Source organism: Microsporum canis, genomic scaffold, assembly GCF_000151145.1.
Source record: "Microsporum canis CBS 113480 supercont1.7 genomic scaffold, whole genome shotgun sequence".
Classification (NCBI taxonomy): domain Eukaryota; kingdom Fungi; phylum Ascomycota; class Eurotiomycetes; order Onygenales; family Arthrodermataceae; genus Microsporum; species Microsporum canis.
This window is the reverse complement of record NW_003299163.1, coordinates 1590016-1605543: the sequence shown is the minus strand read 5'-3', so window position 1 is coordinate 1605543 and position 15528 is coordinate 1590016. Positions and strand designations below refer to the sequence as shown.

Here is a 15528-nt window from a genome sequence, read left to right as displayed (position 1 = left end):
ATGCTCGCAGGAAATATCATGTAGAAGAGATATAATGACAAACCTGAATAAAATAGAAATGTAGTATTCATTTCCAGCAAAATGTATAACTATATATCTTTCTTTTCTGGGTCCACTTGCTCTGCCTCTTCGCTAAACTGTATTCTTTTCCCATATAGAAAAGGTGCTCTGCCAACCCAGCAACCCAGCACATATCCGACACAGGCTCCTGTAATAATTGTAATTGGGTAGACTTGCCATGGCCGGTCCCTGATCACCCGCATGTATTAGCATTCATTCCACGTTCACATATTTAACTTCAACACCTGCCCCATAAAGGAGTTGCAAAGGTACCGTGAGAACATATCCTTACCAGTCTAATGGAATAGGGACGGCACCTAGCCATGCGCCCAATGCCATTCCAATAGTAGCTCCCCACACTGTATCGACTGCCTTGGAGATACTCCATATCTCACGCCAAACTGACGCATCAGTCCCGTGGACGTATACCAAGCCAGTTCCTGCAAGGATAGACATATGCGCCGCACATAGAGCGGTATGCGGTAGATGAGTTGTTAAAGGAGCACCAAACAAGATGAGTAGGATAGTAAGCGCTGGGGTTCCTAGTACCAATGGAAGGCTCAAGGAGAGAATTGCAGGCTACAAGGATGACGGAATCAATTAGCGGCCAGCTCTCCAGGACATTAAGCGAAGTTACTTACAACAATCTTGGGACCAATTGAATTGTCTGCATCTTTCCGCTTGAGTCCTGCCCCTATCTTGCCGTTGGAACGCGCTTTATTTGAGCTCCCCAGAGTTGTGCCCGCAGCAGGTAGACAGATAATCACGTATATTATCTGCAATACCGCAAACACGGGTAAAAGAGTAGAAAGCGTTGTTACCGGATCAGCGACCAGGGCACTGAACCGGAGGCCAAAGATGGATGCTATTAGAGCTGGGTGCAGGTGCGAGTATGCCTGCGCTGTCGGATTGGAGAGTATGCGGATAGGAGGGTGGGATTGGACTTGGGCTTTGATCTCGGTTGGGGCTGTTAGCCCTGCGCCCGCAGCGGGAGCAAGTTGAGAACTCATGAGATTGGAAATAGGCCGTTTAATCGAGACATTTGATACGGCGATGAACGATGAAGATGTTGATAAGTTGCGATTTAGGTGGAGGAAGATGATGTGTTTGCATAGTTTGCATGGTTCTTACTTAAACAAATATCCGTACAAAATATAAATATGAGATGACACTTTAGTTGCATTAACTGTTTATACATGGATGACGGTTACATTGGACCTGGCTGGATAGTAAGGTAGCATGCGAGGAGAAATAGCATTTGAGTTAGCAGTTATATTTGAAGGAATGGCCTACAAGGCCCCATCTTCTACGCTTCAAGGTCGGATAGATAGCACATCAAAACATAATAAAGGACATTGAGACATGGTAAATAAATTTAATTTAACCGGTAATTGGATCACGGAGCTAGTCTCGTATACCCAGGGATCCCAGCCAGAGAAAGAATGGAGATGGGAGACAGGTAGGTCTCAGACTCGCCTTTTGATTAGGAAACATGGTAGTCAAATGGAAAAAGTTCGTAGGTGCAAATTGGTATTGGGTATCTGAAGCGAAGGTAACATAGGAAAGTACCAGGTAGTATAGTAAACAAAGGAGACGAGGTATATGTGAGTACATGTAAAAAGTCATGCCTGGGTGAAGAATAATAATAAGAAAGTATCAACTAAAATGCAGGTAGAGATGAAGAAACGGTAAAGTCATATGCAGACTGACGATAGACATCGTATGGTCGTTACTATATCATCCCCGGAATATGATTAGAGTGTGGTACGGAATAGTCGTTTCGAGAACGGCGATAGGTGTTATAACGACTGGAGTCGGAATTATGGCGATAGCTATTAGACGAGTTGCTGTGGTTTCGAGAGGGTTCTGTGTTGCGTGGCTGTTGCCAGGGATTTGGCAGCCCCTGTCTAGGGGAATCATGAAGGTATGGGCCAGGCAACATCTGCGAGTCAGGACTTGAGGATCGTAAAAAGGAGCTTCCCTGTGATGGACCCCAAGGCTCGCCGGTTTGGAGACGCCGGATCTCCTGCTGCATAGACAGGATTTGGCTTTCCAGGAGCTTTCTAGCGCATTGTTCCCGACGCATTAGAGTGGTCAGAGCACTATATTGTTCTACGGATATCCCTTGGAATCCCGAGTCAGAACGGTATGGTGACGGAGGGCGCCGTGAGTGTGAAATATGTTCTAAAGAAGAATGTTTGCACAGCGTAATAGGGCTGCTGCGCTGCATCGGTTCCATTTCGGCAGGGGATCCGTAGGGGGGAGTGATGCTCGGTGTGGATATGAAGGAACTGATGAACTGGTTTGAGTCGTTAATGGGTCCCATGGTTCTTCCTCGGGCTGGGGAGCTTGTGTTCTTCTTCTTGACTGCATTTGCCTCAGCGTTATTGTTTTGTAGTTTCGCGATTGCAAACTCCAGATCCATCAATTTTACTTCAAGAGTCCCTACTCGCTGTGCTAAAGTGACATCATTCTCAATCTGCATGCTCTCCATCAAATTCTTAAAATCAAACCCTTCTTCATCGCTTGGTGCGGATTCATTCGTTTCAGTGCTTTCAATAGGACAATCGGTGACCTCTTCGCTAACGTCCACTCCTTTCTCTTCCATGTCAGGATGGGTTGTTGGCGACGCAGGCCTGGTATCCGGTCGAGACTCCGAAAAATCATGGAGGGTGCTTGCTCTCCAAAACCTGATCTCATCACTCCTTCGTCGCCATTGGATTGGGGACATACGGTGGGACTTCGCGGTATCCCGCAAACCACACGCACTTCGTGACCGGCGTTTCGACATATTATCAGCTTTTATTGCAAGGGCGTCAAGACTTGCGGCTGAACTTTTTCTGTCGAATGTGGCAGCTGCTTCAAGTTTCGAAGTAAGCTCAAGGGCATCATTTATTGAGAGCGCAACACTCGGTAGGGTAGCCCGCCTTCGATGTGCCCGTACGTCTAAGAACTCCGAGGAGGCCCATGGTTGGGAAGACGAGCCTAAGGCGATCTGTATTGGATCTTTCACACTGTCTTCGGAACTACCTTTTAGGCTCGGGAGCGACGAGGATCTGTGAAAGCGAGTGGAAGGCTGTACGGCGATATCATCCACTTCGTCATGTAAGCTAGAAAGACCTGGCGACTGAGGATATGGTTCAGGGATTTCTTGCGGGGATTTAAGATCATCCAGTTCATCTCGTGGCTTTCGACCAAATATCTTCCGCATTACTGTCTTGAGGGTGCTCCCTCGCCGACGATGCATGACGGAGGAGTTGGATACATTGCTCGAAAGGGAGTCCTGATGAGAATGGGACGCATGCGCCCCTGGGGACGGATGTAGGTGGTATGTAGCTGGGCGTGAGGTGTCAGAAGCGGTAGACTGAATTGGTGTTTGCGGATAGTGGTGAGATTGGCGGGGTGAACCCAGGAAAGGGGTATTGAAAGCTGCGGCGTTGGGGGTAACCGGCAGGACGTTTGGGGTGACCGGAGGCTCGGCTTCGTATGCAGCAGGAAAAGGATGTGGAAGAGGGCCTGATATCTTCAGTTCATGGCGAGGAAACAGTGGTGACAGCTGCCCTCGATGCCCGTCTTTGCGGAGATGGTTGCGGACAGGCATTTTTGTGACTGAGCTATGGTCAGTTCTAGGGACGGGATCAATCGCTTGCACAGAGCGTATATTTTGGCGCCACGATGATAGTCAGCGATGACAAAACTCTGTTCCTTATTGGAATGCACACCTAGTGCCATAAAAGAGAGGTGTGGACGGTTCACTTTTGCAGAAAGGGTATCATGATAGACGCAGATATAGACAAGGATGGAGCGATCAGAGGACTTCAAGGGGGAATAGTATCAAGCCTTCCTTTCTGTTGTCAAAAGAAAAAAACCCCAATTCTTTTTTATTTCTTCTGGGAGAATGAGCGACAGGAGCAAAAGAAAGGAGTGAACTATTAAGCAGTGTTTCCCACGTGAAATGGCGATTTCGGCCAACCAATCAATGAGAGAATGGTTATGGAATACGAATCGAGGGGAAGTTGGTGTCTGACGAGGCTGAAGGAGTTGCTTTATTAAAGACGACGAATAAAAGCCCATCAGAATGTCGAAATCGCTGGAATGTGAGGCCACAGGATGGGAGACCAACTCGCTCGGTTCGAATGCTAGATAAGCGGAAATAAAAAGCCCGAAAATACAACTCTATGCGGGGGATTAGGGTCTTCGCCCTTCCCTCATCCAGATCGTCGCATAGCGGTTGGTAAGATGTATACACCAAAAGGAGAGGATAAAGGGACTAGCTCAAAACACTGCAGGCAAAAAAAAAAAGGATCGGAAGCTGGGGAGCGAAAGAAAGAGAAGAAAACAAGTTCGAGATAACGTCGAAAAGGAAGAGAGAGAACAGAGTTGAAGAGGGAAAAGAGGGCCAAGGAAACAAGAACAGAGAGCCAGGTTGTTTGCCCCGGCCCAGACCGGGACAGGGAATGATAGCTATTTTGGCGACAGCGGGCCAGCGAGAAAGAGGAAGCCTGGCCTGAAACCCACACCACCTCCTGAGCAACCTGTGGCTTCCAGAACAAGCGGGGGCAGCCGTGCCCCATAAAGCGTGTCATTCCTTTGGCTAAGGATTATGCAAGGGACTGGGATAGTTTGACCATCGTTGCATCTCCGAGTCAAAGTGACTATGTTGCCCCATCCTGTATACAATTCGTCCACGTTTCGCTGACTCCGTGCGCAAACCTACCCGCGCGAAAGTGCTCACCCGTATAACTAACGGGAAGGGCACTCAGTCTCTGTCACCATGCTCTGTTCTCCGTATAGTTAATATATATATATCTGTAGATGGATACATGCATATGTATAATGCACTAAGTGAAGAGCAGTTGCCTGGGGATCGCCTCTGAGTGGCTTGAAACATTCCGAAGGGCGCTGCAGTTCCTGGCGGCGGTGCCCAACCGAGCCAGCAGGAGCGGTGAGTTTGTGCTGGTGCACATTGCCGTACCCAAGTATCAGCATTTCGAGAGGCGACTTTTTGATTTTGGCTTTTTTATCCTCATGGTGCTGCAGGAGATTATCGATCTGTATGTACTCCGGTGTCTCAGCCACCACCCAGGCGACAGGCAAAATATATTTCACGGCATGGGCACTCCGGAGGAGCAGCGAGAGAAGAGAAAGGCATCTCCATGCCTGAATCCTGTCAACAAGGCATCCTACAGAACCAGCTTCAGATTCAGGCTACATACATATTATCATTCATGGCCGGGGAGACTGGTCTTCCCACCACGCGGGATGGTGCTCCACCGCCCAGTTGTCCCGGCGATGATCTGGAGTGGAAAAGCGGACTGCTCTACACATCCCTGGCCTTCAGTACAGAGTATAACGTCCCATATCTGCTCCAGTGCTTCTGGCTGACTGTTGCATAATAAGAGTAGATGGCTTGTCGATGGCTTGTCGTTTACTTGGAGTCGCGAAGTCGAAGTCGTTGGGAAAAAGTCGTCTCACGTGGTCTGCCCCTTTTTTCTTCCCATCGACCAACTTCTCAGCCACGAAAGTGAAGAAGAATCTTGATATATACCAAGGACCACAGCCAATATTAACTAACGGACAAGCCGCACGATGAGATGGAGTCAAGCTATCACCAGACCACAATCCAAGCTCCACCGTCGACCAGGCTTCAAAGCTCCAAGTTATGACGCAAGGAAGATGTGGATGGGAATCCTCGTATGGATTCGTTTCATCTCCTCTCAGATCGGACCTTTATCTCCCTTTGCTCGCTTATATATAGAGAGTTTCACTTGAGTCCATCTTGAGTATTCTCGTCCGACGAGCTGATGGCATTTTCACCATTGTTTGGCGGCGATACGGCTGACTCGTTCTTGAGGCAGACCAAGCTCGTATATTCTCTGGCTGATTGTCACGCTATAGCTACGATGTTTCCTGTCCCACAGCTGATCTCAGGGAACCTTTCGGGTTACCCCCTCGGGTACCTGAGCAAGGTCAGGGTGGTGAAAGCCTGGTGCCATGGGCGCTTCTGAACCTGCATTGGCCTGTTACACCTAAATCAATAACGGTGACTGGCGCCATGGCCAGAGAGCTCAAGGATGACCTCTCGATCTCAAACACACAAGCACAAGGTCGCATATATTAATCGCTGTCCGCGGCTGTTGAATATTTGCACGGAAGCCCTGGCAATAATGATGTCATGTGGTTTATTTATAATTAATATATCTATAACGGACGGCTACCTGTGCTGTGGTCGTTTATACTTCAGTCTGCCGTTATCTAGCGCGTATGACCCATGTCACCGTTGCGTCTGGAGGATTGGGGATGCGCTTCAACGTACTATGTATGGATCAATGTTCTATTGATATATGCAGATGCTTTTCTACAGAAACCTTCCCGATTAATCAACCCGGTCTATACGCTACATAGTGCATTTTGTTATCGTGCAGTGGATATTTTGGCAGCAAGTGTCAAATCAATGAGAATATAATGGCATTGTGGAGCCTTGGACGTTTGACCTTCATTAGACCGAAACACTAGAGGTGATATACATTAGGCCGGATGTCGGATATGCGTACCGGAGACTAGTTCTCGTTAGCGTCGATATGTTTTTATGCTTCTAAAGTAGCTGCCGTGATGGAATATCAGTGCTCGTTTGTTTTGTTCTATCAACCTAGATGTAGATCTGTGTGACGTCGATGCCGCCATGAGCACGACGCCTATTGATAAGGGCCAACTTCTTTGGCGATTGCCAGTATGTACTCCGTAGTATATGCAGTGTCTACGTTTGAATACCTATAAATCTCGTACTAGAGTGGATAATTGACATTGGGATTGAGCATACAAAGTATGTAGAAATTCTTATTATGACACTATTGGGTAAGTTAGAGACCTCAGACTGGGGACTTCACCGTCAGTTCAGTTGAGCCTGCATTTTGCAAGTAAGTTTATGTTTTAGCCGCCAATCCTCTCTCTGACATTCCTTTGAGCAATATTTTGTGACCTTGCAGCCACTACACCTGAGTAGCTTTGTTCCACTTCCAGGTTTTGTCCCTCCGCAATTTGAGCAGGCCTCCTCCTTCACAGCTAACGTTTTCATCGTCGAGGAAATACCTGGCGTGGTTGTATCCTTGTTTGCCATACTGGGCATGAATCCTTCCTCCACGAACGGGACGGAGTAGCAAGGGGATATGGCGACGCGAACCGCATATTTTTTGATATCTTTCCACCCCCGACAGTCATTTATTCCATAGCCGCTAGGGAATTTGCCTTGGCCGCACGAGCAAAGAACTGGTTGTGCGAAGCCGATAGAAAGAGGTATCTTGCTGGTGGATCTATACTCACACGACGGCAAATGCTTCCATGTTCGGCAACGTTCAACAAAAGCTGGCAAAGTATGTTTCCAAAGGAGAAGCTCATCATCGTCAACACGGACTGTCCTCATACCTCTTTCGACCAAGTCACTAAGGGCTGAGCGTATCTTCGGTACGAGTTCCATGGTCAGAGGAACCACCGCCCCGTCAAGGACAACGCTCTGATTCGAAGCCTCTAGTCGCAAACAGGAGATAAAAATCAGTACGTTCACTCCACCAGACGCTTCATTGTCAAGGCCAAAAACTGTACACCTGGACTGGACACCGACGCCGCTGAAGTAGCCAAATAATGTGTTGAGAGATTCCTTAAAATTCACTCGTACATCTCTGCAATCAGACGATGTGAGGTGCTTTTTTCTTAGATCTAGTTCCCTGGCAGAGAACATATCTGTTAAAAGTAACTTCAGCCACATTAGCTTCGATTTATTCCTCAGGTCAATGATAGGCAATCTGTCCAGTGCAGTGTAATCCAAATTTCGCAATATGGGAATATTTTCATAGACTTCAATCGGAAACACATTATCAGTGTGTCGTGCAAGAGATCCGGGCGAGGCTATTGGCGCAATGAATTCAATGTAGGACGATTTTCGAGCGACCCTAGTTTTGGTATTCACCATTTGGATAGGGAGCGGCAGATTAATATTCAGGTGAAAATGTTCTCCTCGGAGCCTGATTGTGATTTTGTATGGAGAACTTTGTTCCACAAGGACTTCGGCACCCTTCCGTAGTATATCCTGGTAACTTGGGCGTGTGATGTCGACCCTACTAGTGAGTGATATGGCCTTTGAATTTTCAGGATCAAGCAGCACATGGAATTTCAGGTCTGTTCCTTCCATACATCCAGGAAGATTTGGTGGGTTTATAGACACCTCTCTGCTCCTCAGTGGAATATCTCCAGTCATATTCGGGCGATGCTTGGTTATAAAAACATCGCTACCACGAACTGTTGATTCATGAATCTTCAGGTTCATTCCTAAGTCTTTTAATAACTTGAGAGTCACGGGAGTTGTTTTCAGCCCAAATGAAACCTCAGTTGCCAAAGATGGGGTTAAAAGGATCACTGATGTAGGAACCATCACAGAAGCAATTAGGGGCGAAGTACCGTCCCATCCTCCCTCATCAACACTAACTTTAAGGGCGTAGTTTTCCGTGAATTTCATGCCCGATGTTTGTATTCTCCCAAAACTCAGCTGAACATCTGGGAAAATGCTCTGTCCACCTTGGAGCTCCAACATAATGTGGCAAGCTGGTGTTCCATATTTCTGCACAGGCGAGTCCCCGAATAATGCAAGCTTCTCACGAGGGATTACCAGTGTAATAGATAATATCGGAGGAATAGTAGTCCATCCCTTAAATGGACTATTCGGTAATTCAACAATTCTTCCACCCAAATCCGGTGCAAAGTTTGGCATTGTATGCAAACCTGAAAGATAAAGATGCAAATAGAACCCCTGAAGATAATGAGCGCCCATAAGAAGATTAGAGTCTTCGGTTATCAAATCACAACATGCGCTGATGAAAGCTGGCCAATCGACGATGTTCGATTTTTGCATCAATTCCAAAATGAAACAGAAACTGGCCCTCGTGTAGGTTGTATATTCAACCCGCAAGGTTCTTTCCTCATTCAATTTCAGGAGGTTCATGGGATTCTCATCCTTGAAAATAGAGAGGTACATTTGGTATATGAGCCTAGACAGCTGCTTTGGCTCTAGGGTAATAGGGTCTGCAACCACCCTGGTCCATCGCACGATATAGCGGGCTTGGCTCCCAGTCTCATCACCGAGGATTCTCTCAGTGAGATTTGATGACACACTTGCGCCGGTCCAATACTGAAGCGGGGTGAGCTTAAATAACAAGCCAATAGTTATCATATCCCCTGACAATAGAGATTTAACGTATTGATCTGTATTTTTATGGCGAAGAACTAATAGTTCTGTGCATATTGTCGACGTGGGTTTTGGCTTCAGCAATGGACTCGCCGCAGTTAAAACGTTTAGAGCTCCCAGATGATCTACCAAGTTTGATGTATCAATCAAGTCGAAGGATGTTGGAGCTCCGCCTCGTTGATCAGAATATTCATGCGAGTCTAGGATAAAGGGCTCAAAGGACCAATTATGACAATACTGCTCCGGACGAATCTCCATCCCATAAACCCCTAGGCCCTGAAGCGTATGACAAAACACAAGAGCATCAGCGCAGACAAAACGAACTACCCACTGCGTAGAAACAGTGCGAAATGCTTTTGCATAGGCACAAAACTGGGCAAACGCTGCCCTCACCGCGGTGGGCGCATCTCCTAAGTCATCCGAAACATAATTCAAAGGTGAACCTTCAGTTATGGGCGTGTATGCGGTGGCAAGATGATATCCTAGTAATGGCTGAGTACCGTAATGAAGTACTTTGCGTTTATTTTGTGTTCCAAACATTGGGTTCATATAGAGTGCCTTGGCTGTAGACTTCACATTTGGTATGGTAGTTCCTTCTTTCCAAAACTGTTCATAGAACTTGGAGCATTCTTCGGCTTCTCTAAAGTTGCAGGGCGCGGCAGAGCGCCAGCCAGTGCCAACCATAGATTCCCCTATAATTTGGCTCTGCAGTTCTTTTGCTTTCTGAGTTGCTAACTTGAGCTCTCTCTGTTGATGTTTGAACGCTTGTTCATCTGAAGGGTCTAATGCATAAAATCTCCACAAATGCATAACTTGGAGAAAGCTAGCATTTGTGCAGAACCGAAGTATTTTGCCATATTTGCCGTTATTCCAGTCTGCAATATTATGGGTATTCTCAACTAGTTTCTTTGCTTGAGCTTGCAATAGCCCGAGTGCAGTGGTATTGATCAGGACATCATTGTAGATATTCCAAATATGTTTAACGTTCTCGTTGTTTAGATCATCAAGGATGAGAGTGTACAGTAGCATATTGCGGGCTATTATCAAATCAGCAACAGGACAAATAGCAAAGGACGCCTATCTCCATACCTATGATCTCTGCTTCTAAATCACAGCAGGTAACATCTACCTTTCGATTTCCTAATTCTCGTTAGTTGGACTGTATTCTCACCATAGCTCTATATTGCATAACCTGTATAGAACTTACCAGAGCCTAGATCCGAGTATGCTGTGAAAAGCACATTGCGGACATCACCGCATCCAAGAAGAAGCAGAGACACATCCTGATCTGGAGGAAGAGAATGTGTAAGACACACTGCTGGAGTGTTACCAGTAGGATAGAGGAAACTTGTAGTCAATAGATGAGTTGGTCGGGCCATTTTGTTTGATCAACCGCCAGATAGATAGATTCCTTTTTTTCGTCGGCGGGGATGTGTTCGCAGGAGTAGTTAGATGAGAAACCTATCCTCCCACTTCATGGCAGATCACAGCGCTGATCGTGAGAAGTCTTCACCGTAGGAGAATTTCGTTTCTTTTTTCCACCACCAACTTAGTTACGAGGGTTTGCATTGTTAGATTCGGTAAAACACAGCACAGCGACATGTCCCTGTCATAAAAGATAAATAAACGTTGGATTTAAATTTGTTGGCGGCTAAACGCAATTAGTCAGCAATAGCCTCCGACTTCACGGCTTTGCCCTTCAAGTGATACCACGTCGGTTGCTCTGTGAGCTCCAACCTACTTATACCAGCTATTTTGGTTGGACTAGGCATGAGCTGGCTAAAAAAACAGCCCCCCGCTTCTCTAGATACCACTCCGCAGGCGGAGCAGGAGGACAAGGACGAAACTGCTGACTTTGACGCTATATCCATCTACAGCAGTGAAGAAGCGTCAAACGGGGGACATGGCACCGACAATACCCTTGCTGTCACTCAAGCACTAGAAGAACATGATATTCCGTGTTGTCTTGTTGGCATATCTGCGCTTATTTTTTATGGTGCTGATCGGGTCCGGCCTGTTCGTATCCCAAACCCCCATTGTCCGTATCATTTAGTCACTAACAAGAGCTGTTCTCCATACAGGACTGAGAGATTTGTGTTCCAACAGAGCTAGTGGACAAAGCTACGGAACTGTTGCAGTCCCGCCCTTACGCAGAACGATACCGCCTAGTTAAGCCATGGCCCTACTACGATCCCTGTGCCCTAACTCACACTTACAGACGGTTTAAAAGTAAAGGGATTAATCATTACTTCTTGCTTGTCCCTTCAGTAGACGTGCACATTGTCCGCCACCCTTCAAATTTCACCCGCAGTCCTAGAGGCTTGCCATATCCCAAGTTAGATGTTTTCATTCAAAGTTGCCTAGATACCTACAGCATGCTCCCGCTATGTGATGTCATTGATGGTACCAATGTTTCGGAGGAATGGGGAGAGAAGAACCTTGACTTAGAAGGGACTAACGATGTGGAATGGGCCAAAGCAAAAAATAAGAAGGGTAAGGAATTTGGTGGGAAATGGGCACATGGTGCGTTTGCCCGAGAGGGACGGAAGAGCAAACGAGAGATGTGGCAGTCTTTGGTACGCACAAAGGAAGATAGATTAGATTGGACGAAGCCGAAGGATGTTTTTTTAACACAACATCGTGTTATAGGTACACCGGATCCTTGGACGGAGCTGTCTGACATGTCTTAGGATGATATTATCTAATAATATTCAGGTCGTTGGTACGTGCTAAAGGCAAAGGCTGCAAAGTGCTATAACGAAAGTTATTTGTGTACAGCCTCACATATCGACTTATTCTCTGCTTCTGCAAAATAGACTGCATAAAAGGTCTCTCGCATGTTCCTGTCCGGAAATTTGCTCCACTTTGCAATTTCATCACCGTATGTGAGCAAGAGGAACTTAAGATCCAGAAGGTCTGAGTGCTTCCTTCTCGGGAACCACGCAGTAAGGTTTATCCCAACTTGTTAAGTAATATGGATAACTTTGACCTGGTTGCCTTATGGTGTTGGGAACGATGAGGACATAAGCTCATAGGAACTCTCTTCGTCGGGATTCGGAGTGCCTATCGCGCCTATAGACATGCGTAAGCTATAGGAAGTTAAATGTGAATGTTGTTAGGAAGTGAAAAGCGAAATTTCTAGCCTGAAAGGGCGATGTCTACGCCGACAACTTGGCCCTCTTCACCGATATCAACAAATAGCCTCTCTCGTATGGAGCCATTAAGATTGTGAAATGACAACACCGCCCCATTCCAAGGTTAGTGAGCTTCAGCTGAACGCGGGGCGCATCAAACATGGACTCCTGATCAAAACATACCAACTACACCGCTCCAGGACTGATCTAACGTCGTTGATACTTTCAGCCAAGACAAGGAGGTCTAGGTCGCGCGTCTCTCGACGTGATCCCTGTAGATTCAGTGCTCATCCGCCAAACCAAGCAGTTTTCATGCTGCTAAATGCTTACTCCAGGTACGACGCAGCTTTAGCAAGCTGACGTGGCTTAACCCTCGCAGCGTTGCGCCCTAGGTCCCTAAGATCACGAGGCGAAACTTCACCAAAGTATACGGCCTTTGTAGCAGTGCTAGGATTCTGTGTTTGAGACATCTTGCAGTTTCAGTTTCTTGAGGATGGTAAGTTGGGCATCGGCATTGAATAGTTTGCTCCAACTACATATCAATAAATAAAGTGAACTGGGTCTGTGATAGAGATAATTAGTGGCAAGACACAACCGTCGACCGTTGGTGTTGACCGTTGATGTTAACGCTCTAACACGAAAATAACGTCAGTCCTCGCAAATCTATCCCACGAGGATACGACAATAGGCGTCTCTAAGGTTGAATCAAAGCAAGCCATGAATAAAATAGCCTAGGCCTTGAGGTTATAAGGTGAGGATTATCCGTAGCGCGAAGCTTTCAGCATAGGCTTGTAAGTGACGGGGTATGTGGTTTGCACTGGTAGATTGCAACTAGACCAGTTTCAGGGTATCTGATATCTCTATAGACTGTATCACAGAGCATGAGGAAAAGACTTGGACTGTATGTTGAAGTTGATGTTGAAGTTGGTGTTGACGTTGATGTTGACTTGCAAAGCCGCATCACGTGACTATGACGACAAACGCTTCCAAGGTTGAAATCAAAAGCGAGCTCATGAAACAAAACAGCAAAAGAAACCCACGACAGCTTCACGGACGCGATGAATGACGGAGGGATAGGCCTCTTTGCCAGCTCGTTCACTAAACCTTGTTTTCCTTGAGTGTTGCGTAAAAAGAAACAGGTCCAGCCCGTTCAGCCCTACAAAAATGTCGCTACTCCAATCTACCCTCATATGGATTGTGTACGCGGTTGTGGTTGTGGTTTTGATCGCGATAGCTTCGGTATTTGTTTACGTTTACCAAGCTCCCAGAGAAAGGTCAGGACTGGTCTCGGCAGTATGCATTGTCACCGTGTCGGCTCTCTTAGCCACCGTTCTACTGCTGCCGGTAGACATTGCCTTGGTATCATCTACCAATTCACGGAAACTGGGTCAGAGGAAGGACTGGGCAACGCCAGATGCAGTCGCCAGTATTGTACAGTCTCTCACGATTGTATACTACGCTCTCTACTCGCTTGATACCATCCTCTGCCTGCTGGTCATTCCGTTCACGTATTTCTGGTACGAAGAATATGACGAGCTCGCTGAACACCAGGACTGGGATGCCTTCGGGAAGAGATTCTGGGGCGCCTTTCGATATACGGCTGCATTCCTTGCAGTGACGGTCATCCTCTTCCTGGTTGGGTTTTTCGTTCCGGTTGCCCGGAATAGAGGTGGAGCTGGGCTTGACCTGGACTACTTCAAACATCTACTCACAGAAAATAGTACGTACTGCCGTGGGTTTTGTCGGTGTCACATGTTAACGTTTCTCTGGTTTTAGATGGCGAAAGAGCTCTGACGTTTGCCCTGGGACTGCTGACAATGATTGGTATCGTGGTTTATGTATTATATACATCCACCGGTCTTGCGCTTTTTCCGGTGTCATTTATCAAATCAGCTCCCTCCGTCTCCAGTCCGTCTTTATATGCCACGACGGCTTCAAGGCTCGAGGAGAATATCGAACGTCAACGCCAGCTCGAAGGCAGATGCGGAGGTAATCTTGATCACTTATCATCAAAGGATCGACGAGAGCTTGACTCTCTAGTACGCGAAGAACGCACTTTGAGACGTCGGCAGCGCTTGGCGGAATCTAATGCGGGCGATGGAAGAGGCTATCTTGTGAAAACATGGCACAAGATAGAGGCCGTGTTCCGACCCGTCAAGCTTCTTGGGGGACTGCTACTACTTCTGCTTTCCATCGTGATATGGGTTTCGATGCTGCTCACCGGAATTGACAAGGCGATGAACTCTGTTTGCAAACACAAATGCGGTTATATCCTCGGGAAGGTTAACCTGTTCAACCCCATCAACTGGGCACTTCTTCAGTCCGCGAAAGTTTTCCCCATCGACTATGTTCTGTTCACCGTTTTAGTGTTACACTTCTTCAGCAGCTCAGTTATTGGGGTCGCAACGGTTGGCATTCGATTCTTATGGGTCAGGATATTCGGCATCAGGAAGGGCCACACCACTCCCCAGGCTCTGCTCCTCGCCACGGTGATACTCGCTCTTATCATTCTAGCCCTTAACTTCTCGATATCCATGATGGTGGCTCCACAGTACGCGACATATGGGCCGCAAACATTCTGCGACATTCCATCTGAACATGCAGGACAGGGAATAAGCTGCAGAAGCCGGCCTCAGGATGTCAAGCCTTGTTCTGAACTGACAAGAAACCACTCGGCAATGGACGTGTGCACGCCCAGTGTTGTTAGTGTCTTCTTGAATCGGATTACGTTGAACTTCCCGTTCTTCGGCATGGTTAATTTCTGGGCACAATTCATCTTCTTAGGTAAGGGGTGTCTTTTATCTTCTCCATTTAACAAATAGTTGTTGACTTGTGATTCTGCAGGTATCTCATTCATTGTCTTCGTTACCATGCTTTTCCGAACCCCTAGGCTTGATGAACAACAGCTGGATGAGGATGCGGAGGAAGCTGAGGAAGAAGGGCTGCTTGCCTCTACCGGTAGGAGGTTTGGAGCTACGTGGGAAGATATTATGGGCCGGGCGGCAAATCCACATACCGGCTCTGAGGGTAGACAGACTCGAGATCATAGCTACCCCAACAACGGATGATCAAATATCAGCGTCTCGCTTTATGGAATTT

At 47.0% G+C, this 15528-nt stretch overlaps 6 protein-coding genes across 6 annotated transcripts; 3 read left to right on the top strand and 3 right to left on the bottom strand.

Moving 5' to 3' along the window:
* Positions 1–89: 89 nt before the first annotated feature.
* On the bottom strand, positions 90–1070 carry MCYG_07799 (phosphoethanolamine transferase PIGF; the record flags this gene model as incomplete). The annotated part of the gene is made up of 3 exons (XM_002843970.1): positions 90–249; positions 353–639; positions 702–1070. The coding sequence occupies 3 exons, from the start codon at positions 1068–1070 to the stop codon at positions 90–92; spliced, it is 816 nt and encodes a 271-aa protein (XP_002844016.1).
* A 722-nt stretch (positions 1071–1792) lies between these two features.
* MCYG_07798 (conserved hypothetical protein) lies at positions 1793–3661 on the bottom strand (the record flags this gene model as incomplete). Its single annotated transcript, XM_002843969.1, has 2 exons — positions 1793–3090; positions 3181–3661. 2 exons carry the CDS (start codon positions 3659–3661, stop codon positions 1793–1795), a joined length of 1779 nt encoding a protein of 592 aa, XP_002844015.1.
* A 1427-nt stretch (positions 3662–5088) lies between these two features.
* On the top strand, positions 5089–6181 carry MCYG_07797 (uncharacterized protein; the record flags this gene model as incomplete). The annotated part of the gene is made up of 3 exons (XM_002843968.1): positions 5089–5407; positions 5655–5754; positions 5959–6181. 3 exons carry the CDS (start codon positions 5089–5091, stop codon positions 6179–6181), a joined length of 642 nt encoding a protein of 213 aa, XP_002844014.1.
* A 768-nt stretch (positions 6182–6949) lies between these two features.
* MCYG_07796 (conserved hypothetical protein) lies at positions 6950–10674 on the bottom strand (the record flags this gene model as incomplete). The annotated part of the gene is made up of 3 exons (XM_002843967.1): positions 6950–10332; positions 10385–10435; positions 10503–10674. The coding sequence occupies 3 exons, from the start codon at positions 10672–10674 to the stop codon at positions 6950–6952; spliced, it is 3606 nt and encodes a 1201-aa protein (XP_002844013.1).
* Positions 10675–11670: 996 nt separating this feature from the next.
* Positions 11671–12215, top strand: MCYG_07795 (conserved hypothetical protein; the record flags this gene model as incomplete). The annotated part of the gene is made up of 3 exons (XM_002843966.1): positions 11671–11871; positions 11945–12017; positions 12112–12215. 3 exons carry the CDS (start codon positions 11671–11673, stop codon positions 12213–12215), a joined length of 378 nt encoding a protein of 125 aa, XP_002844012.1.
* Positions 12216–13498: 1283 nt separating this feature from the next.
* MCYG_07794 (LMBR1 domain containing 1) lies at positions 13499–15497 on the top strand (the record flags this gene model as incomplete). Its single annotated transcript, XM_002843965.1, has 3 exons — positions 13499–14149; positions 14206–15213; positions 15274–15497. 3 exons carry the CDS (start codon positions 13594–13596, stop codon positions 15495–15497), a joined length of 1788 nt encoding a protein of 595 aa, XP_002844011.1.
* Positions 15498–15528: the final 31 nt, after the last annotated feature.